Raw genomic sequence first — 25,000 nt, 5'->3', positions numbered from 1 at the left:
ACAATCCCCTCCGTGGTAGCAGGAACCCTATATACTACGCTAATTACACATCAAAAACCTGCGCCTTATAGTCGGGTGCGGGCTTTAATATGGAGCAATCTGTATTTTCCCCTAAATTTAGCTGGTGCGGCTTATAGTCAGGTGCGGCTTACAGTCCGGAAATTACGGTACATATGTTGTGTTTTTGCCATAAAAACTCTTTTTTTTTTTTTTTGTACAAAAGGGCATAAACAACAACAAAAAACTACATGGACAAATAGACTTGAAGTTGTTCTAGAGATTTAAGCATTGAATGTTTCCCACACATTAATTTATTTGTGGCGGCCCCGCCACGAAATAATTAAGGCCGCCACAAATAAACATTTTTTTTTATTTTTTAATTTTGTTTTTGTTTTTGTTTTTTGTTTTTTGTGTCCTGTCCAGCTTCTCAGGCAAATCATATAGTTGATGTAGATGCCCATATCGGCTGTTCACATTTACTTACAAAAGAGAAGTGTAGGATCAAGATTTTTGGAGCTCTTTGTTCAGTGGATCAGATGTTGATGATGAAGCTCTGTGTCTATCTACCACCACTACTGTTTTCTGTTTATTTGTTACTGACTTGTGCAGGACACCTCTGGCCTCTTGTTTTCACTTTATGTTGCTGGTAAATAATATGGTGTACTAGTAGGCTAAAGTTAAATTATTGAGTCTGCACTAATTAAAGGGGCAGAGCTTTAAGAGAAATTTAGCTTTTATATTTTTATAGATATATTTTTTGTAAGAACCACAATTAATAAATATATTTCAGTGAATAAATTATTGTTCAAATCTGTATATAAATATGTACATAAAGTGTTGTAATTATATTGTAAAATGGATGGATGGATGGACGTTTAAAACAAAACTGTTATTATTAATTAGTAAGTATACATTTTTTGAGCCTTTTTAGAAAAAATATCATTGTAGAAAATTATGCAAATTACTCGATGATGTCATGGTGACCACGCCCGTAGCCACGCCCCCACCGCCACAGGTATCTTGGCAGTTTATGGGAAACACTGAATGATCGTTTCAAAAAAGACTTATTTTTAATGTTTGTATGACTGAGACCCTTATGGGTCCCGGGTACCAAACTTGAGGGGTGCCCTTAATAAGAATCTATACATTGTATTGGTTTTGAAAATGAAAACTGTCAAAAATGCTTTGATTTTTCAGTGTGCGGCTCTCAGCGAAAAAGTTAGGATTAGCGTAGACACAACGGGTATATGTTGACCTTGTACCTGACTCCTGTCAGGTGGTGTATCTGGAGGCTCAAGGAGACGGAGCTGTGTTCTCCTCCCTGACTAACGGCCCTCACCCGCTCTATGTGCCGCTGCTCATGCTGCTTCTGGACTGCATGCTCTACCTGCTGCTGGCCGTCTACCTGGACCAGGTGCTCCCAGGTGAGCGCACACGCACGTCCCACTTCCCAAACTGTCCCAGGTAACCAAGGGTAGTATCAGCTTGTGATCCATATTTAGATTTTTACAAAAGCCAAAAGCAGTGAAGTTGTCACGTTGTGTAAATGGTAAATAAAAAGAGAATACAACAAATCCTTTTCAACTTATATTCTTTCTTTTTCTTTCTCTATTTTAGTTTATTTGGAACATGAACACACTTACATCATAATACATCACACAATTTCATATCATTTCATTTACATCATGCCTGAAAAGGAGTAGGAAGAAGCAAAGCTTATTTAATCCTACCCCTTTCCCACTTCAAAGCATTTACAATTATATAAAATCATTTACTGACCTTTTTATATAATAAAATAACATCTGTGAATTAGTATATACAACAGTTTGTAATATGTAATTAATTCAGTCATTATTAACATACTGAGATGAAGAATATTTTCAATAAGGTTGGAAGTTTTTCTCATAATTCTTCTTCTTTGTACTTTGTAAGCACTATTAATTTAAACAACCTCTTAAACTGGATCATGTCAGTACACTTTTTAACTTCTTTACTTAATCCATTCCATAATTTAATTCCACATACTGTTATGCTAAAAGTTTTAAGTGTTGTACGTGCATATAAATGTTTTAAATTATTTTTTCCTCTAAGGTTATATTTCTCCTCTTTAGTTGAGAAGAAATGTTGTACATTATTTGGTAGCAGGTTATAGATTGCTTTGTACATCATTTTAGCTGTTTGCAATTTTACCAAATCACCAAACTTTAATATTTTTGACTTAATAAATAAAGGGTTTGTATGTTCTCTATATCCAACATTATGTATTATTCTAACTGATCTTTTTTGTAACATGGTTAACGAATGTAGCGCACATTTGTAGTTATTTCTCCATATTTCTGCACAATAAGTCAGATATGGTAACACTAGCGAGCAGTAGAAAATATGAAGTGATTTTTGGCCCAGGACGTGTTTTGTTTTATTCATTATTGAAATGTTTTTTGCTACCTTATGTTGTATGTTTTGTATATGAGATTTCCAGTTTATTTGATCATCTATTAATACTCCCAAAAATCTGGTTTCTTTTACCCTTTCGATGTCTACTCCGTCTATTTGTATTTGCGTATGATGCTCTTTCCTACTATTACCAAATAGCATTATTTTAGTTTTACTGAGATTCAAAGATTGTCTGTTTTTGTCAAACCATCTTTTTAATTTGTTCATTTCTTCTGTTATTATTTGTATTATCTTCTGTGTGTTCTCTCCTGAACAGAAAGCAGTTGTATCGTCTGCAAATAAAACTAACTTTAAGTCCTTTGTAACTTTATTCAATTGAATAGACTGCAAAGACAAGATATTTCATGTTCACACTGAGAAACTTTATTTTTTGCCAATATTAGCTCATTTGGAATTTGATGCCTGCAACATGTTTCAAAAAAGCTGGCACAAGTGGCAAAAAAGAGTGAGGAATGCTCATCAAAGACTTATTTGGAACAGCCCACAGGTGAACAGGCTAATTGGGAACAGGTGGGTGCCATGATTGGCTATAAAAGCAGCTTCCATGAAATGCTCAGTCATTCACAAACAAGGACGGGGCGAGGGTCACCACTTTGTCAACAAATGCCTGAGCAAATTGTTTAAGGACAACATTTCTCAACAAGGAATTTAGGGATTTCACCATCTACGCTCCGTAATATCATCAAAAGGTTCGGAGAATCTGGAGAAATCACTGCACATCAGCGGCAAGGCTGAAAACCAAAATTGACTGCCCGTGACTTTCGATACTGCATCAAAAAGTGACATCAGTGTGTAAAGGATATCACCACATGGGCTCAGGAACACTGTCAGTAACTACAGTTGGTCGCTACATCTGTAAGTGCAAGTTAAAACTCTACTATGCAAAGCCAAAGCCATTTATCAACAACACCCAAATGATGCAAAGTGGAAAAGTGTTCTGTGGTCTGATGAGTCCACATTTCAAATGGTTTTTGGAAACTGTGGATGTGGTGTCCTTTGGACCAAAGAAGAAAAGAACCATCCGGAGTGTTCTAGGGTGAAAGTGTAAAAGGCAGCATGTGTGATGGTATGGGGGTGTATTAGTGGTCAAGACATGTTCTAGGGTGAAAGTGTAAAAGGCAGCATGTGTGATTGTATGGGGGTGTATTAGTGGTCAAGACATGTTCTAGGGTGAAAGTGTAAAAGGCAGCATGTGTGATGGTATGGGGGTGTATTAGTGGTCAAGACATGTTCTAGGGTGAAAGTGTAAAAGGCAGCATGTGTGATGGTATGGGGGTGTATTAGTGGCCAAGACATGTTCTAGGGTGAAAGTGTAAAAGGCAGCATGTGTGATGGTATGGGGGTGTATTAGTGGTCAAGACATGTTCTAGGGTGAAAGTGTAAAAGGCAGCATGTGTGATGGTATGGGGGTGTATTAGTGGCCAAGACATGTGCTAGGGTGAAAGTGTAAAAGGCAGCATGTGTGATGGTATGGGGGTGTATTAGTGGTCAAGACATGTTCTAGGGTGAAAGTGTAAAAGGCAGCATGTGTGATGGTATGGGGGTGTATTAGTGGTCAAGACATGTTCTAGGGTGAAAGTGTAAAAGGCAGCATGTGTGATGGTATGGGGGTGTATTAGTGGCCAAGACATGGGTAACTTACACATCTGTGAAGGCACCATTCATGCTGAAAGGTACATACAGCTTTAGGAGCAACATATGTTGCCATCGTTATCATGGACGCCCCTGCTTATTTCAGCAAGCCAGGTGTTACAACAGCATGGCTTCATAGTAAAAGAGTGCGGGTACTAGACTGGCCTGCCTGTAGTCCAGACATTGAAAATGTGTGGTGCAATATGAAGGGAGACTGTTGAACAACTTAAGCTGTACATCAAGCAAGAATGGGAAAGAATTCCACTTCAAAAATGTGTCTCCTCACTTCCCAAACCTTTACTGAGTGTTGTTAAAAGGAAAGGCCATGTAACACACTGGTAAAAATGCCTTTTTTGCAATGTGTTGCTGCCATTACATTCTAACTTCATGATTATTTGCAAAAATAAAGTAAGTTTCTCAGTGTGAACATGAAATACCGTAATTTCCGGACTATAAGCCGCACCTGACTATAAGCCGCACCAGCTAAATTTAGGGGAAAATACAGATTGCTCCATATATAAGCCGCACCCGACTATAAGCCGCAGGGTTTTGATGTGTAACTACCGTAGTATATAGGGGTTCCTGCTACCACGGAGGGGATTGTCGGGACAGAGATGACTGTTTGGGAACGCAAAGCGTCCCATTTATTAACAATAAATCTTTCAATCATTCAATCAAACTTTCACATCTTTGACATGGCGAACAGCATTCGTGCAGAGTACAAATAATACAACGCTGCAAAGTAATACAAAGTGCTCGCCTGTACGTTATCAAAATAACCAGCCTACCGGTATATGAAAAGTCAGTCTTTAATCATTGTGTCATCGTCTTCCTCCTGCGTACTAAAACCACCCAAATCCTCTTCGGAGAAGAACAGGCCGTAAATAAGCCGCACCCTTGTATAAGCCGCAGGGACCAGAACGAGGGGAAAAAGTAGCGGCTTATAGTCCGGAAATTACGGTATCTTGTCTTTGCAGTCTATTCAATTGAATATAAGTTGAAAAGGATTTGTTGTATTCTCTTTTTATTTAGCATTTACACAACGTGACAACTTCCCTGCTTTTGGCTTTTAAATACCATGGAGCAGACATGACCATATTTGGCACGTACATAACCTCCATTCTTGTCTTGTGTGTGTGTGGTCCACACGCAGGAGACTTCAGAATGCGGAGGTCCTTGTTCTACTTCCTGAAGCCGTCCTATTGGTCCAGGCGCAGCACGCGCTACGTGGAGGTCAGTTCCGTCTACGACACGGAGGCAAACGGCGCTCCGAGCTCGGGCGAGTCCGTGGAGCCCATCCCGCCGGAGTTCCGAGGCAAAGAGGCCATTCGGTAGTCTCAACTTCAAAGTCCTTTTGTGTTTCTGGTTTGGACTGGGGAGGGAGGCCATGACCCTCCTCTGCAGTACCAGGACTCTGACCTGGAACTTGACGTCAGTCTTTGTTTGCAGCATCTGTAACATCAGCAAGGTGTACAAGGACCGGGACAACACCGTGGAGGCTCTGCGAGGTTGTCCTCACTTTGGAGCAGCCCACTTAGTCCAGGTGTAATCACCTGTGCTGCTCCTTCCAGGTCTGACCTTTGACATCTACGAGGGCCAGATCACGGCCCTGCTGGGCCACAGCGGCGCCGGGAAGTCCACCCTCATGAACATCCTGTGCGGCATCTGCCCGCCCACCGACGGCTCAGCCTCCATTTACGGCTCCCCCGTAGCCGAGGTGGCGGAGATGAAGCAGCTGGTGGGAATATGTCCGCAGTTCAACATCGTGTTCGACGTGCTGACCGTGGAGGAGCACCTCAGGATGTTCGCCGCCATCAAAGGGATCCCGGCCGCAGACGTGGACGCCGAGGTAGGGGGAAGGTGCACCGTGGAGCCGGCTAGTGGCCTGACTCACGCCATTGTGCCCGTGAAAGGTGTCCAGAGTGCTGAAGGATCTGGACTTGGAGAAGATCATGACGGCTCAAGCCAAGAACCTGAGTGGAGGCCAGAAGAGGAAGCTCTCCGTGGGCATCGCCATCCTGGGAGATCCTAAGGTAGTTTGTCCCTCCCAAGTCTTCTGGCTTCTCGCCAACTCAACTTTGACTCCTTCTAGATCCTGCTCCTGGACGAGCCCACGGCGGGCATGGACCCCTGCTCCCGACGCCAGGTCTGGTCTCTCCTGAAGAGCCGCAGGGCCGGCCGAGTCATCGTCCTCAGCACGCACTACATGGACGAGGCGGACATCCTCGCTGGTGGGAGTCCGTATTTTACTCACAAAAACACTAACAACCGCTTTTGGTCATTCCTCTTATCATGGCGACTTGTCCCGGGTGTACCCCGCCTTCCGCCCGATTGTAGCTGAGATAGGCTCCAGCACCCCTGCAACCCCGAAAGGGATACGCGGTAGAAAATGGATGGATGCTAGCATTTAAGCTCATTTTGTATGTTTAACCCTAAAAATCATGGATTTTGAGACTTGGCACCATTTTGGAAATATGCTTACTTCTGCGATATTAGCATGCTAACATTTTATGCTAGCATTTGTGCTATTTTTATTCGTATAACCCTAAAAAAATCACAGATTTTGATACTTTGCTCCATCTTAGAAGTACGCTAACTTTTCCTGTGTTAATATGCTGATATTGGCATGACAACATTTAATGCTAGCCTCCCCCTTTTTAAACAAAACACAAACAAACATGTACAGTACGCAAATACAAAAATCTAACATTTAGGTCAGGTCGGGAACTCGCTCAATCACTCTCCGTTTCACAAAAAGCAGACAAGATTTTGTGTAGTGCAAGGAGCTCCAGCCTAAACGTCCCCAATCGTGCCACTTTATGCTTGCTTTTGAGCTAATCGTGTATGTCCAAACCTACATAAATCATGGATTTTGAGACTTGGCACCATTTTGGAAGTATGCTCACTTCTATATTAGCATGCTAACGTAGCATGCAAATGTAGGAGAAGTTGAGACACTTGTAAGATGGCGGCAAGTATCAAAATCCATGATTTTTAGGGTTACACAAATAAAAATAACACAAGTGCTAGCATAAAACATTAGCATGTTACATTACAATATCCTATCCTACTGTGCAATATTACCCTTCGAGTGCAATACATCCGACACGGATTGTTATTACTCCGGTACTCTTGTCTTGTTCTGTATATTGTACAGTATTTTGTATATTGTACAGGATTGCTTATTATTTTTATTTGATAGTAGTCTGTTTATTTCAATTCTTATTTTTTAATCTTTATTACTTCTTGTGTAATTTATTTTCATCCCATATTTGTTTCCACTACCGCACCTTAAATTGGAGTCCTTAATCTCGTTATATGCAAAGATAATGACAATAAAGTCCATTCTATTCTATTCTAAATTTAGGAGAAGTTAGCATACTTCCAAGATGGCGGCAAGTATCAAAATCAATGATTTTTAGTTTTAAATATACAAAATTAGCTGAAAAGCTATCATAAAACGTTCAGTCATATTTCAGTCATCTAAATTGATTTAGTTTTAGTTAACTCAACATTTTAGTCGCCTGAAATTTATAGTGAATTTTGTCATCTAAAATGTAAAGTGTAAAGGATAACGCAATTTTTTTAAAGATGTTTTGAAACCACTTTTACCAAGGTTATTGCAAAACAAAATTCACAACAAGACCTGCACTCCACGAATATATCAATAAGTACATTTCACACCAACCTTGCTGTGTTTAAAATTAAGCATTTTTATCAAATGTTGAACAACATGTGACTAAAATGGCCATATGAAGAAACATATTGTGTATACCAGTGTTTTTCAACCTTTTCTGAGCCAAGGCACATTTTTTTCATTTAAAAAAATCTGGGAGGCAAACCACCAGCAGAAAACATTAAAAAATTAAATTCAGCAGCCGATATTGACAGCAAAAAGTCGTTCTCGCAATTGTTGGATATGACTTTAAAGCATAACATCTTGTCTCAAAGTAGGTGTACTGTCACCACCTGTCACATCACCCCCCGACTTATTTGGAGTTTTTTGGTGTGAATGTACTTTGTGGACGCCGTCTGCTGCTCACACTCTGTAAGTCTTTGCTGTCGTCCAGCATTCTGTTTTTGTTTACTTTGCAGCCAGTTCAGTTTTAGCTTCGTTTTGCATAGCCTTCCCTAAACTTCAATGCCTTTTCTTAGCGGCACTTGCCTTTTGTTTATTTTTGGTTTAAGCGTTAGATACCTTTTTACCTTCACATTGCCTCCCGCTGTCGTCTGCATACTGTGATCACGACAAACCATGTTCCCGACATCTACAAAGCAATTAACTACCGGCTGCCACCTACTGATATGGAAGAGTATTACATGGTTACTCTGCTGAGCTCTAAACAGCACCGACACTCAACAACGGCACATTATTTGCAGACTATAATTACTGGTTTGCAAAAAATACTTTTAACCCAATTAGGTGAAATTAGATATTCTCCCACGGCACACCAGACAATATCTCACGGCACACTAGTGTGCCGCGGCACAGTGGTTGAAAAACACTGGTGTAAATTGTTGCGTTTGACCAGATGTTCCTCCAAGTGGGATGTAAAACGCTGGTCAGTCCCAAGTTCCTTAGATGACATATAAACTGAACTCAAAGGTACCACCAAGCACAGAATAGGTATTTTGTAATTTATTGTCAAATATTTGAGAATAGAGACCAGCCTCGAACAACACATACAAATGCGTAGCCCAAGTTGATCTGAAAACATCCCGGAATGCACTCTCCTCTTCAATATCTCCCCCCGCCCTCACTTCTCTCACTTCAAACACATTCTCCTTGTCTCTTATCTTGAGTCTGGCCTGGGAAACAGAACAGGGAGTATTCCTCCTTCTCGTGTTATCTCTACTCTCTGCATTCCACTGCTAGAAGACCAACACCTTACTTTGCAGACTAGTAAAGAAGGAAGAATACTAGCTATTTTGTAATACGATTATGGAGGAAAGAAGAAACACAAAAATATGGATATATGAAAATATATATATATCCTTCAATACGTACACTGAGTGTGCACAATTGGCGTCTTGGCCGGTGTCCTGTTTAATTAAATACAGCAAGCAGTGTTGTAAATCTAGAATGTATCTGCAGTATATCTCACATACCTCGGTCTTGCTTTCTGTGTTAGCGTAAAAAATGACAAATCTGCTCTATTGTGTTGTGCAATTAAAGCTGAACATTGTGGCCAGGACGTGGATGAAAGTGCACTGTACAGGCAGCTTGCTTATTAATGGTGATAGAGTAAGCTGTCTTGCTCTAAAATAGATTTTTTTGTTAACTTTGTGAATCGAGTCAACGTTTTCTTTCCCTATCGTCCTATTTTAGTAGTTTATGTGCTTTTTGGAGGCCAATAAAACGCTGCGCTCTTCTCTCGGTACAGATCGTAAAGCAGTCCTCTCCCAGGGCCAGCTGAAGTGTATCGGCTCGTCCATGTACCTCAAGATCAAATGTGGCGTGGGATATCACCTCAGGTGGGCACAAAGCTCCTACTGTACACTTCCTCCTCGCTCCCACGTCACGTCCGACCCGCTTCTCCCTGCAGGATGTCCGTCAGTGGCGACTGCAACGCTGAGACCGTGTCCTCGCTGGTCCAGCAGCACGTGCCCAAGGCCAAGCTGGCTCGCCAACACGAGGCGGAGTTGACCTTCACGCTGCCTTTTGACAGCATGGACGCCTTTGCAGGTAAGACCACACCCTCTCTGTGTCCTCACGGGACTGCTGAGAACATATCCTGCCTTTCCATTCCATTCATTTGAATTGAAGGTGCAAACCGGAAGTAGATTAAGTAGAATTAAATTCCAGTCGATGTTGATGGTGTGATCCAGAACTAGAAATTTTGATGGGACTGCTATCTGTGCCCTGGATCTCTGGCTGGGGGTCGTGGGACGCCGCCGTGCTTTGAAGATGGTGCCGAGTGTACGAATCCCTGAGTTTTAGGTGTAACTGTACAAAATGAGCTACAGAGGTAGCCTAAAACGTTAGCTTGCGCACATTAAAATGCAAACACTTAGCATGTGTGCTAACAATGGCATTCTAACGGTTAGCATGTGTCACATACCAAGTTATATGACTAAGGTGTAAGGCTGAGGAAAAAGTGTCAAATTAGATGAAAAAGTTAGCATGCTAGCATGCTTACATTAGCACACTAACAGTTAACATCTGTCACACACCAAGTTATATGACTCTAGGTTAAACGCTTGCAAAATTAGCTCAAAAAGCTGACACTTTAATGTTAGCATGCTAGCGGTACTTTTTAGAGGCTGTATAGTACTGAATATGATTAATTAGTATCGCGGTACTATACTAATACCAGTATACTGTACAACCCTACGCTGGACTGAAGTCAATAAGAGAAGGGAAGTATAGCAGAGTGAAACATGATCACATGTTCTACTAAAGCATCAAAAATAAATACATTCTCCACACGTCTGACACGCTTTTGTCCTCAGCTTTGTTCTCAGACCTGGACTCTCGGCCCGGACTGGGCCTCATCAACTACGGCGTTTCCATGACAACACTGGAGGATGTCTTCCTGCGTCTGGAGGCGGAGTCTGAAGTGGACCAAGCAGGTGGGAGCATAGACATCTTATAAGTAGACGCAGCATTGGCTGCTGTGATGCGAGAAATTGGGCCGCCATCTTGAAGTGGTGACGAGCAGCCTAAACTGACAGTTGACAGGTAGAAAACAAAGATGCTAAACTGACAGTTGACAGGTAGTAAACAAAGATGCTAAACTGACAGTTGACAGGTAGAAAACAAAGATGCTAAACTGACAGTTGACAGGTAGAAAACAAAGATGCTAAACTGACAGTTGACAGGTAGAAAACAAAGATGCTAAACTGACAGTTGACAGGTAGAAAACAAAGATGGTGTTCAGCGTTTTCCTGCTCAAATGAGCGGACTGTTGAAAATAGGAATCGGTCTGCCGATATTATCGGCCGATAAATGCGTTAAAATGTATCTGCAGTATATCTCACATTTATCGGCCGATAATATCGGCAGACTGATATTATCTGCCGATAAATGCGTTAAAATGTAATATCGGAAATTATCGGTATCTGTTTTTTTATTATCAGTATCGTTTTTATTTTTTATTTTTTATTTATTTTTTTATTTATTAAATCCACATAAAAAACACAAGATACACTTACAATTAGTGCACCAACCCAAAAAACCTCCCTCCCCCATTTACACTCATTCACACTCATTCACACAAAAGGGTTGTTTCTTTCTGTTATTAATATTCTGGTTCCTACATTATATATCAATATATATCAATACAGTCTGCAAGGGATACAGTCCGTAAGCACACATGATTGTGCGTGCTGCTGCTCCACTAATAGTACTAACCTTTAACAGTTAATTTTACTCATTTTCATTCATTACTAGTTTCTATGTAACTGTTTTTATATTGTTGTACTTTCTTTTTTATTCAAGAAAATGTTTTTAATTTATTTATCTTATTTTACAAATTTTTTTAAAAAGTACCTTATCTTCACCATACCTGGTTGTCCAAATTAGGCATAATAATGTGTTAATTCCACGACTGTATATATCGGTTGATATCGGTATCGGTTGATATCGGTATCGGTAATTAAAGAGTTGGACAATATCGGCATATCGGATATCGGCAAAAAGCCATTATCTGACATCCCTAAATATTATCACAGAGTTGAGAAGGAGCAAAGATCTTCAATAATACTGACATCCTAGCCGCTAGCAAACAAGAGTATGACCATAATAGAATTGCTTGTCAATGAAATTAATTACATTTAAAAATGTCATACTTGAATAACATTAAGTTGAAATAAATGATGAAGATAAAGATTGTAAAAGCTAACAGGGGTAGACAATCAGATGGACAGTGGCTATGCAGTATTATACAAGTCTAAATTTTAATAATTTAAATCATTTTTTTACATCAAAAATACATATAAAACAATCACTGTAAACTTGATCATTTAAGGCAGGGGTGTCCAAAGTGCGGCCCGGGGGCCATTTGCGGCCCGCAGCTAATTGTTTAGCGGCCCGCCACACATTCTGGAAATGCTATTGCAAAAATAAAAAAGAACATTACAAAAAGTGGAATGAGGTGAAATCTAAGGAGAAAAAGTTGCAACGTTGACACAAAGCTGCCATGCAGGCTGTTTTTTTGTCTTTTGTCTTTCTTTCTTTCTTTTTTTGCCATTGCTCCAAAAAAAAAAATGACAAAAAATCCATGTTATAATGAATTATTTTCAAGGCTCCAATTACTTCAAATATTTCACTTTAAAATGTTTTATGTGGTAAATATTGCATATTTTGTGTAGTTGCCATATAAAAACATCAACGTTTTCTTTGAAAAAAGCGCATAATAGTTCAAACGTAAAATGGACAGATATATCTGAAGTTGATCTCGTTACTTAAGTGTTGAAAGTAAAAGAAAAACCTAATAGAAATGTATCACTTTATGAGTGGGGCTCCTTTTGGATCCCAAATATATCTAGTGGTATTGTATTGATCTTTTCACTGTGATTACTCAAAAATATTAAAGAATTAAAATCAATGGTGTCCTGCATTATTGATCTTTTAGGGCTCTCATTACTAAATACTGCATATTTCAGTTTTACTATAAAAAAAACCAAAGTTGTTTTTGACAGAAAAGCCATAAAACCTTTTTATTTTTTATTACTTTATATCAACTTGAAGTTGATATAGAGATTTACTGTAAGCGTTAAATAATAACAAAAAAATAATAATTTGACTTATTTTTAACATTTTAATGACTGAGACCCTTTATGGACTCCTAAAGGTAAAATAAATAAAAAAATCAATATATTTTGTTATGGTTTGAAAATGAAAAATATCAAAATGGCCCCCACATGCTTTAATTTTTCCGTGTGTGGCCCTCAGTGGAAAAAGTTTGGACATACAAAAATATCAATACAAAGTGTCAAGACAGAATAAACTCTTTGCTGCTGCAGCAACTCTGTACAATCCTTGTACAGTCTATAGATATATAGATATCTAATGTATTCATACATTGTTTATGTAGCATGTATATATAACCTCATCATATTGTTTCTTCAACTTCATAATAGTTGAGCGTTTTTTTCCCCCTTCTCTGGGATTATATTCCCAGTTTTGATCTGGTCACTTATAGCATATAAGAATATTCTATTAATGTTAAGCAAACTATGAATAATAAAACATGTGTCCTTTATCATAGCTACAAGTATGAGAAAAAAGCGTGTGAAAATCAGTGGTATTCAGTGAGGTAAGATGAATTAAATGTTCATTGCTCCTGCCAAATGAATTGCACTAATCACCACTCCAAGATGGCGGCCCTGCGTCTCGTAGCGGCAGTAGGCAGTAGTGCTCCATGCTGCGTACTCTTAGAAGATGTCTATGGGTGTGAGCGTCACCAAAGTGGCGGCGCATGGGCACTTCCTCACGTCGTCTTCCCCCCCCCCTCCCCCAGACTACAGCGTCTTCAACCGGGACCCGAGCGAGGAAGAGGGCGACGGCGTCCCCTCAGACGACGCAGACCAGCGGCTGCTGACCTTCTCCGACACGTCAGACGCGGTGTCGGGCCTGGCCCTGTGGCGCCAGCAGTTCAGCACGGTGGCGTGGCTGCACATGCTCAACATGTGGCGCGAGAGGAAGGCTTTTATCTACACGTGCGTGTCTCCTACTGAGATGCCATGACCACCGCGTACTGACAAAGTCCTTCCCCCGCAGCCTGGCCTTGTTCCTGGTCTTTGTTGCCGTGGTGCTGGTCCTGTCTCTGACCACGGGGAACATCCACGTCCACTCGCGGGGCCGCCAGTTCCTGCCCATCTACCTCCTGCGCAGGAACCAGCCCCCGCACAGATACAGCACCAGCCTGCTGCTTCACAACTCCTCAGGTGACCACTTGCTGCCGGGTGTCAGCTCCATGTTGACCCCAGCCGGGCGCTGTTGTTTGGGTGTGTCCACAGGCTCCGATATTTCCGACCTGGTCCACAACCTGGAATCTCAGGACATCAAGGTGGACATGATGAGGCACGACGACTACATGGCAGCCGCGCCCCACAGCGCCGCCATCAACGTCACAGGATCCAGCAAGGTGCACTAAACTCTAAAGAAACCATGCTGGACCACTGATTGAAGAACTTCACTGGTTGGCAAATCAAAGTTTGTATAGTGAAGCAAATAAGAAACTATGTAAACATGAATAATTGCTCCCAGCCTCGACAAAAGTCCTTATTTTAGTTGCGGTTTGTACACTTTGAAGACAATATAAAGTGCTCAACTTTATTTTCGTTAACTAGCTGAACCACTGTGCCGCGGCACACTAGTGAGATACAGTCTGGTGTGCTGTGGGAGATTATGTAATTTCACCTATTTGGGTTAAAAATATTTTTTGCAAACCAGTAATTATAGAGTGCAAATAATGTGCCGTTTTTGAGTGTCGATGCTGTTTAGAGCTCGGCAGAGTAACCGTGTAATAACCTTCCATATCAGTAGGTGGCAGCAGGTAGCTAATTGCTTTGTAGATGTCGGGAACACGTCGTATGAGACGACGATGGTTTGTTGTGATCCCAATATGCAGACGACAGCGGGAGGCAGCATGCAGGTAAAAAGTTATCTAATGCTAAAATACCATAAATAAACAAAAGGTGGCCCTAAGAAAAGGCATTGAAGCTTAGGGAAGGCTATGCAGAATGAAGCTAAAACTGAACTGGCTACAAAGTAAACAAAAAACAAAATGCTGGACGAAAGCAAAGACTTACTGTGGAGCAAAGACGGCGTCCACAATGTACATCCGAACATGACGTGACAATCAAATATTGAAATATTCTTGATTGCTAAAACAAAGTAGATGCGGGAAATATCGCTCAAAGGAAGACATGAAAACTGCTACAGGAAAATGCCAAAAAAAGAGAAAAAGCCACCAAAATAGGAGCGCAAGACAAGAACTAAAACACTACACACAGGAAAACAGCAAAAAAGTCCAAACAAGTCAGGGTGTGATGTGACAGGTGGTGACAGTACACTTACTTTGAGACAAGAGCTATAGTGATGCATGCTTGGTTATGCTTTAAAGTCATATCCAACAATTGTGACGACGACTTTTTACTGTCAACTGAGTTTAGTTTTTTAATGATTCCTCCGGATATTTGCAATGAAAAAAATGTGCCTCGGCTCAAAAAAGGTTGAAAAACACTGCTGTCGACGCACACCCTTTGGTGCCCTCACAAATGATGAGAAAACACACCATCAACAACCATGTTGCTACAATAATGCAAAATGTACTTCCATTAACATGGGTAAGAAGCTGCAGAGAGAGAAGTGTGTGTGTGCTCTTGTGCTGCTGAATTATTTACCTCTGCTGTGAAATAAGTCTGCTCTGGCTTATTTTTCCAGAACAGTCCAATCTCATCACAATTAAAACTCGCTGTAGTACGAAGCCCGCTACGTCAATTCTTCCATACTTGTGAGCGCCTTTCGCAATTAGTCTTTTTTTTTTTTTAACTCTACAGCGATTCCTTCCTACTTTCCATGCTAATTTGTTGAGTTCTTTGATTGATTTAATTGATTTAACAAAATGGACAAAACCTGTCAAAAGGCATAAGCACACACCAAAAACAAGGCACACTTGCTGAAGCACTGAGCAGTGAATAATGGACTATAAGCGGCTACTTTTTTCCTACACGTTGAAACCTGCGGATTGTAAAACGGTGCGGCTGATTTGTGGATTTTTCTTTGCTGACGGCCGTAATAACACAAATCCTTGCAAAGAAAAAGACAAAGCAAATACGACGAGAAGGTGTTTAATTGTTTGTACTATGGCGCCATCTTTTGGACGAATTCGCTCACTGCAGGTGCTGCAGTGTCCTTCCGTTGACTGCTTCAAAACCCGGAGTAGAGTGTTGTTCACTCTTCTAGCCGTCCATAGCGGGTCTACTCGTATAGATTCTTCATTCATCACTCCAAGCAACATTTGTAAGTTTTACAATATAACTAAAACAATTTTTACTTACTAAACCATCCCATGTGTGATGTCTGTAGGAGGGTTTTCATGCATATTTGTACGTGCTATTGTAATGTAATCAAGCCGGCGTCGTTAACATTAGCTAATATGCTAACACGTTTACAGGAGTCTGTTAGTATTATTAACTTACAATAGCATTCTTTTTGTATTGTTTCACTTTCACAAATTCCTCAGTAAATTCACCAAAACGTCGCCGTGGAGTTATCGAGTCTGTTTAGCTAATTGGAGAGCTAGCTTGCGCAGCTAGCGGGTCCATGACCACGACTTCTGTTTTGTATGATCGGCCGTTTTACTGCCGCGTTACAGACACCGTTTGGAAACAATTAAGGCAGACCTGGGCAAATTAAGGCCCGGGGGCCACATGCGGCCCGTCAAGCTTTTCAATCTGGCCCGCCGGACATTCCCCCAATTTTTTTTTAGATGTTTAAGATGTAAAGTGTAGCTGCCATTATGATGTGCAGTGATGTTTTCTAATGACCGTAAGTGTTGAACTATACTAAGTATTTCAATGGTTGGAATCTGCGCTTTTGGATGATATACCAGTTACTATGGTAATCTAATTAGTTACTAAGGCTGGGAATCTTTGGGTGTCCCACGATTCGATTCAAAATCGATTCTTGGGGTCACGATTCGATTCAGAATCGATTTTTTTTTTTCAATTCAACACGATTCTCGATTCAAAAATGATTTTTTTTTTTTTTTTAAATGTTTTCATTAAAAAAATAAATAAATAAAATAAATTTTAAAAAAAATCATTTTGAATGTTGCTGGGTCGGGTTTTGTTTTGAAATTGTATTGCATTATTATGGTATTGTTGTGTATTGTTTTCATTAAAAAAAACAAAAAACAACAACACAACAATACCATAATAATGCAATACAATTTCAAAACAAAACCCGACCCAGCAACATTCAGAATAGCAATAAACAGAGCAATTGAGGACACACAAACATGACACGGAACAATCTAAAAGTAGTGAGACAAAAATGAATATTATCAACAACAGTATCAATATTAGTAACAATTTCAACATAGCAGTGATTAAAAATCCCTCATTGATAATATCATTACAAACATTAATACAAAAAATAAACAATAGTGTCACAGTGGCTTACACTTGCATCACATCTCATAAAGTAAATGTCTAATGATAATGTCAATGAGGGATTTTTAATCACTGCTATGTTGAAATTGTAACTAATATTGATACTGTTGTTGATAATATTCATTTTTGTTTCACTACTTTTGGTTTGTTGTGTGTGGTGTTTGTGTCTCCTCTCAATTGTTGTGTGTGGTGTTTGTGTCTCCTCTCAATTGTTGTGTGTGGTGTTTGTGTCTCCTCTCAATTGTTGTGTGTGGTGTTTGTGTCTCCTCTCAATTGTTGTGTGTGGTGTTTGTGTCTCCTCTCAATTGTTGTGTGTGGTGTTTGTGTCTCCTCTCAATTGTTGTGTGTGGTGTTTGTGTCTCCTCTCAATTGTTGTGTGTGGTGTTTGTGTCTCCTCTCAATTGTTGTGTGTGGTGTTTGTGTCTCCTCTCAATTGTTGTGTGTGGTGTTTGTGTCTCCTCTCAATTGTTGTGTGTGGTGTTTGTGTCTCCTCTCAATTGTTGTGTGTGGTGTTTGTGTCTCCTCTCAATTGTTGTGTGTGGTGTTTGTGTCTCCTCTCAATTGTTGTGTGTGGTGTTTGTGTCTCCTCTCAATTGTTGTGTGTGGTGTTTGTGTCTCCTCTCAATTGTTGTGTGTGGTGTTTGTGTCTCCTCTCAATTGCTCTGTTTATTGCACTTCTGAGTGTTGCTGGCTCGGCTTTGCTTTTGGAATTGGATTGCATTGTTATGGTATTGCTGTGTATTGTTTTGTTAGATTGATTAATTTTAAAAAAATAAAAAAAATATTAAAAAAAAAAATAATAAAAAAAATCAATTTTTTAAAAATGAGAATCGATTCTGAATCGCACAACGTGAGAATCGCGATTCGAATTCGAATCAATTTTTTCCCACACCCCTATTAGTTACTATGGTAATCTACGTCACAGCAGCTCAGACGAGGCACCAAACAGTGTGGGCGGGAAGCGTTTCCACAGACGCGGAAGGAGACTTTCACAACAAAGTTCTAAAGCTTAGTGATGTATCAGATTGTATGTGAGTTTATTGTGTACCCTTCGCGTTCATATTTCACTGTTTGTTGCATTTTTGTTGCGTTTCACTTGATTGTAAAATGTGTCGATCGAACGGGGGTGTGACGTTCATATTTTGTCAATATTCAGTGTTTTATCCTTCGTACAAAATGTACAATTCCATTACGTTTTTTAAGGCGGTCTGTCATAACGTTTTTAGCATTCAATCAGACATTATTGTGAGGTTTTGTATTAGTGTTTCTAAAAATAGATATACCGGCCCCCAGACACATTATTTTCTCTAAATGTGGCCCCCGAGTCAAAATAATTGCCCAGGCCTGAATTAAGGTATGTCAAAAAACATGTACACAATATTATCTGTGTAAATACCTCTTCACAGCGTATACATCTGCCACTTATAGTCCGGTGCAACTACTATATGGAAGAATATTTTTTTCTTGTAAAATGTATAGTGGGTAAAATACAGTAAGTGTACTGTATTGTGCAGCAAGTGACATGCAGGGCTTTGCTCCTCACTCAATGACACTGTGGATTTGCCCTAACCCAGGGGTCGGCAACCTTTACCACTCAAAGAGCCATTTTGGAATGTTTCACAAATTAAAGAAAACAATGGGAGCCACAAAAAATGTTGTAGGTTTAAAATGAAAAACACCGCATACAAAGCTTACATTGCTTTGCGCTATGTTAACCAGGGGTCTCTGACACACGCACCGGCACGCATCTTAATAATGAAATTTAATGTTAGTGCGGCCCGCGACTTTTAATTGAATGGCGCTTGATAGCGTCTTTCTTGCCAACCCTCTCAATTTTCCGGGAGACTCCCAAAATTCAGGGCGTACTGGCACTGCTTTTAGCACCCTCTACAGCCCGCCCAAACAGCGTACCTGCTTGGCCACATGTTGAATGCACTTAAGTGACAGCAAGGCATACTTGTTCAACAGCCACACAGCTTACACTGACGGTAGTCGTACAAAAACAACTTTAACACTGTTACGTTACAAATATGCGCCACACTTTGAACCCACACCAAAAAAGAATGACAAACACATTTCTGGAGAACATCTGCACTGTAACACAACATAAACACAACACAACAAATACCCAGAATCCCATGCAGCCCTAACTCTTCCGCTCAACCGACGCACGGAGAGGGGGGGGGGGGGGTTGATGTGTGGGGGGGTTTGGTGGTAGCGGGGGTGTATAATGTAGACCGGAAGCGTTAGGGCTGCATGGGATTCTGGGTATTTGTTGTGTTGTGTTACGGTGCGGACGTTCTCCAGAAATGTCTTTGTCATTCTTTTTTGGTGAGGGTTCACAGTGTGGCGCATATTTGTAACGTAACAGTGTTAAAGTTGTTTTATACGGTCACCGTCAGTGTAAGCTGTGTGGCTGTTGACCAAGTATGCCTTGCTGTCGCCTACGTGTGCAAGTAAAAGCAACATATAACATGTTGCCGGGCTGGCACGCTGTTTGTAAATGCTATAGAGGACAATTACTGCAGTGCAATTAGGGCATGCCCTTGATTAAGTAATTAGAGTGAAAATAGGATAATATTTGCCCTGGGAGATTTCTAGGAGAGGCAGTCTCCTGGGAAAACCGGGAGGGTCGGCAAATATGCAGCTGAGCCGCATCAGAGTGGTCAAAGAGCCGCATGCGGCTCCGGAGGCGCGGGTTGCCGACCCCTGCCCTAACCCAAGGGGGGTCTAAAATAAGGACAGGTGACTAAATTTGAAGATTAAAACATGTTTCTATGTAAAAAGAGTAATTACAAACTGTCAGGTTGAAACACTGATGACATCTATTAAACGGACAAGAAGCAAGGAGTCATGCAAAGACAGAGTTAAATTTTGCTCATTGAGGAGAGACGTTTTTGAGCTGTACTCTAGTTACAGATCCAACCTACGCTCTAAGGTACAGTCCCACGTGCTCCTCTATTTATCTGGGAGGTCCCTGGTTACATCACTGAGGCTGCCGCTGAAGGAAGGGGGTCATTTCAGCAGCCCCAGTTAGACACAATATATGACTATTAATGGAATGCAAATGTGCTGACACTCGTGATATCGCCCTGTCTCTGCTCTGTCTGCGTCACGGCACTCGATGTTCGCCCTTGGCAGTCAGCAGGCCGATTCTGGAAACAAACACTGATACGAGATGACTCGCTTTGCACAGATAGAAAAGTACAACTTCAGCACAATTGATAATAACTATAGCAACGGCCTTTAAGCATAAGAGTTGTGTGATAACTTACACATAATTATTCTAACACAAACAATAGCAATACCAGCACTAGAGAGATCACCGAGCCGTGTAAAGTTTGGCGCATTCTCTAAAATGGTCGCCCTCCTCAGGATTTCTGTCATCACTAGGGATGATGTTTGATAAGGAATTATCGAGTTGGAGCCTATTATCGAATCCTCTTATTGAACCGATTCCTTATCGATTCTCTTATGGAGTCCAGATAGGTTGTTGTATATGGAAAAAAACACACAATATTTGGTTTAACAAAAGCTCACTTTTATTATATAATAAAAAAATAAAATCTAATAAATAAATAAATATTGACTGTTACCCACCTAAAAAAATAAAATAAAATAAATAAATATTGACTGTTGTTACCCAAAGTATATTAAGTGGGATTTTTCAGAAAAACAAATACATACAGTAACACAAAAACAAGCTGTCTCTGTGATCACTATAGGTGTATAAATAATAATATAGTGTTAAATAAAATCAGTCCCTTGGGCACAAAACTGAAAATAATACAGCTCTCCAAAAAGTGCACTTCTGCTGCTATTTGACATAACTGTTTGTTATGATGCTTTGACATTTTTGCACTTTATTTCTTTATTGAAAGAAAATTCTATGAAGAGAAAAGTTGTTTGCAAATGTGGTTACAATGCTAATAAATGAAAAGTTAAAGCTAAAAAAAGAAATACACTTTATTGAGTTAACATTATTTCTTTATAGGGGGAAAAATGTTTTGAGCGAGAGAATATAACAACTACACTACCCATCATGCAACGGGAGTTATGAGCATGCGCGGTAGCCCCGAAAAGTGTTGCATGTTGCCACGCTGTGAAAGTAAACGTCAAGAAGTCAGCCAACACGCCTCGTCTGCATTATTTATAATTAGACAGACAACACATATATACAGTGTGATTTTGTTTTGTTTACAAGGAAAGAAAAACAAAAGTTAAAAAAGGGAGATATGTTGTATATATATGTATGTGCTGCAGTGTTGTATATATATGTATGTGCTGCAGTGTTGTATATATATGTATGTGCTGCAGTGTTGTATATATATGTATGTGCTGCGGTGTTGTATATATATGTATGTGCTGCGGTGTTGTATATATATGTATGTGCTGCGGTGTTGTATATATATGTATGTGCTGCAGTGTTGTATATATATGTATGTGCTGCAGTGTTGTATATATATGTATGTGCTGCGGTGTTGTATATATATGTATGTGCTGCGGTTGTTTTAAGAAGGTTGCGACAGCTGCCGTAAAGGAGGTGCGTTGCTAGCCTGGTTGCTATGTTTCCGGTTGGTGGTAAAAGTGTTGGTCATGTGTTTTACCCTGCTCAAATCTCTCAGTAAAGTTATTCGATGGATTATAGCTTTTGTTTTGAACTTTATTACACCTTGGAGCGCTTTTTCCCGTCCATTGTTTTCCTGCTTTCGCTATCTGCGCCTAATGACTGAGCTACATGACGCCAATTCTTGTGATGTCCCACGGAGCGTTTCTGGTCGGGACGGGATTCGAATAAAGAATCAACTCTTTTCCTTTACTATAGTGGTCTCGATAACGGGTACCGGTTCTCAAAAAGGGATTCGAGTCCGAGGACTCGGTTCTTTTCTTATCAAACAACCGGGAAAACCGGTTTCGAGTATCATCCCTAGTCTTCACTGACTTATTTCACTGTCATTATTAATAAAAATGACACATTCAATTCCCCACATGTGGAATTTTTGATAGTAGGACACAGAATAATACTCAGGTAAACTGACTAGTTTGTTGTGCGTGACGTTTGCTAACTGAATGGAAAGTGTTGAAGAGAAGCGTACAAAGACGGAGGTGCTACTGTGCTTTGTTTTAGGGCTTCAGGTACAGCGTGGCCTTCAACAGCACCACGGTCCACTCCTTGCCCATGGCTGTGAACATTCTGAGCAATGCGCTGCTGAGGGGTCTGAATGGTAGCGGACACATCAGAACTTGGACCAAACCGTTCGACTACGTAAGTATCAGCTAGCATCCCACTCGTTGTCACTTGTCCCTGACGCTGTGGACCGTCCAACAGCAAATCCCTGAAGCCACGTCCTACGTGCTGGTCTTCATCGAGGCCATCCTGCTGGGAATGCTGGCGGCCGGCACGCCGGCGTACTTTGCCATGGACCACACTCGAGACCGAGAGGTAACCTCTTCCTCCTTTTTTTGGCGACAAATAAAGTACATTTCTTACAAGTATCATTATCACTGGAGAACGAGGAATAGCTAAACATGCTTCACTACACACTGTAGGAGGATATGATAGCTAACCGCTAACAGCAAGCTAGTGCTCCTGAATGTAAACAAATGGATCTACACCTGACATCCACTGTAATGATATCAAGTACAAGAGTGTATCTAGTCGATACTACTATGATTACATCGATATTTTTATCATCAAAAAATCTTTTTTCGTTCATATTATGGAGGAATATTCATATTATGTTTATAAAGTCAGTAAATATGTCCCTGGACACATGAGGACTTTGAATATGACCAATGCATGATCCTGTAACTACTTGGTATCGGATCGATACCTAAATGTGTGGTATCATTCAAAACTAATGTAAAGTATCAAAGAAGAAAAGAATAAGTGATTAATACATTTTAACAGAAGTGTAGATAGAACATGTTAAAAGAGAAAATAAGCAGATATTAACAGTAAATGAACAAGTAGATTAATAATCAATTTTTACAGTTTGTCCCTCATAATGTATACAAAATAATAGGTGTATAAATGACACAATATGTTACTGCATACGTCAGCAGACTAATTAGGAGTCTTTGTTTGTTTACTTACTACTAAAAGACAAGTTGTCTAGTATGTTGACTATTTTATTTAAGGACTAAATTACAATAATAAACATATGCTTCATGTACACTAACATTTTTTGTTACAATAAAGAAAAACATTTTGTAGTCCTCTTTATTTAGAAAAGTATCGAAATACATTTTGGTACCGGTACCAAAATACTGGTATCCGGACAACCCTACACACGACACACACCAGGGATGCCAGATGCACCCTTTTTAGCCTTTGTCCGCTTTTCTTGTAGCCGCTGTTTCTCAAACTGTAGTGGTATGCGGGCTCCATCTAGTGGAGCGCCAAAGAATCACTAAAATATAGCGACGTTCCACAGCACTTTTTGCAGGTATTGCTATTGGAGACGCACACAATAAAGTCACTGCGGTTAAAGCTAACGAGGCAGGACAAAAACAACAAACCCTGACAGATTCATTGTGGTAAGGGTATGTCAGTCGATGGCAGTGGGTGTGTCAGTCCATGGCGGAGGGTGTGTCAGTCCATGGCGGAGGGTGTGTCAGTCCATGGCGGAGGGTGTGTCAGTCCATGGCGGAGGGTGTGTCAGTCCATGGCGGAGGGTGTGTCAGTCCATGGCGGAGGGTGTGTCAGTCCATGGCGGAGGGTGTGTCAGTCCATGGCGGAGGGTGTGTCAGTCCATGGCGGAGGGTGTGTCAGTCCATTGCCAGCCAGGCATTAAAAAGATAGCCCTAAAAATGATCGATCACCAATCTTTACTAAGACGTGACTTTGGTCACTTGATTGACATTCACGGCACCCGAGGGTCTTGTGAGATGACGCTGGCTGCTGCCAGATCATTATTAAGAAAAAATGACCGACAGGAAGGGGGAGAAACACTTTATTTCCACATACTCTTGTCAGAACTCTAAAGACCGACCGCACAGTTCCTGTCTTCACAATAAAAGCGCTGCTCCATCCTGCCTGCACTAACAAATTAAAAGTCTCAGAAAGCTGGCGTGCACAAGCTAGCAAGCTACGGAGTTTGCCGCCAATGTATTTCTTGTAAAGTGTATAAAAAGGAGTATGGAAGCTGGACAAACTTTCATGTGGTATTGGACAGAAAGGAGGACTTTTTTTCTCCTCCATTTGAAAATGTGGACGTTATCATCACTACTGTCTGTTTCCAATCAATGCAAGTCATTGATTCTTTTATTAGTAGATTGCACAGTACATATTCCGTTGTTTAAGTCGGGGTCCACAATAATCAATTCATGGTAAATCATCACAATCAACTTAAATTCTTGTCTTTGTGAAAGAAAGGAATGTTAAACACGCTTGTATTATCATTAAACACCTTTAACTTGTTAACCTCTCTTTCATAAATAAATCAATATCAAATCAAATCATATCAACTTTATTTATAAAGCACATTTAAAATGTACCACAGGGGTAGCCAAAGTGCTGTACAATGGGCAGGTTAAAAATAATACGAGAACCGAGCAAACATAACACAACACAAACAGAACACGATAAAAAATCAATAAATAAAACATAAAAACAGGTTGACAGCAGGTGTATTATGGGGCGCCATTGCAGGATGGGTATCACTGTGTTAAAAGCCATGGAATAAAAGTATGTTTTTAAGAGAGATTTAAAAACAGGAAGAGAGGAGGCTTGTCTAACACTCACAGGTAGGTCGTTCCAGAGCTTGGGAGCAGCAGCGGCGAAAGC

At 40.4% G+C, this 25,000-nt stretch overlaps 1 protein-coding gene across 2 annotated transcripts in view; it reads left to right on the top strand.

Moving 5' to 3' along the window:
- The window catches only part of abca5 (ATP-binding cassette, sub-family A (ABC1), member 5), a 55,638-nt gene that overhangs the window by 12,050 nt on the left and 18,588 nt on the right, over positions 1–25,000 (top strand). For both annotated transcript variants that reach the window (XM_062030665.1, XM_062030664.1), the window contains exons 9-22: positions 1,277–1,424; positions 5,240–5,417; positions 5,536–5,594; positions 5,658–5,935; positions 6,000–6,119; positions 6,179–6,317; positions 9,471–9,561; positions 9,633–9,772; positions 10,540–10,659; positions 13,551–13,749; positions 13,811–13,977; positions 14,050–14,177; positions 22,340–22,477; positions 22,541–22,654. In XM_062030665.1, coding sequence (XP_061886649.1) covers positions 1,277–1,424; positions 5,240–5,417; positions 5,536–5,594; positions 5,658–5,935; positions 6,000–6,119; positions 6,179–6,317; positions 9,471–9,561; positions 9,633–9,772; positions 10,540–10,659; positions 13,551–13,749; positions 13,811–13,977; positions 14,050–14,177; positions 22,340–22,477; positions 22,541–22,654 — 2,019 coding nt within the window. The remainder of the gene's footprint in view (positions 1–1,276; positions 1,425–5,239; positions 5,418–5,535; positions 5,595–5,657; positions 5,936–5,999; positions 6,120–6,178; positions 6,318–9,470; positions 9,562–9,632; positions 9,773–10,539; positions 10,660–13,550; positions 13,750–13,810; positions 13,978–14,049; positions 14,178–22,339; positions 22,478–22,540; positions 22,655–25,000) is intronic.

The sequence above is a fragment of the Entelurus aequoreus genome, linkage group LG21 (genome assembly GCF_033978785.1).
Source record: "Entelurus aequoreus isolate RoL-2023_Sb linkage group LG21, RoL_Eaeq_v1.1, whole genome shotgun sequence".
NCBI lineage: Eukaryota > Metazoa > Chordata > Actinopteri > Syngnathiformes > Syngnathidae > Entelurus > Entelurus aequoreus.
The sequence above is the reverse complement of the archived record's forward strand: the minus strand, read 5'-3'. Positions and strand labels throughout refer to the sequence as shown.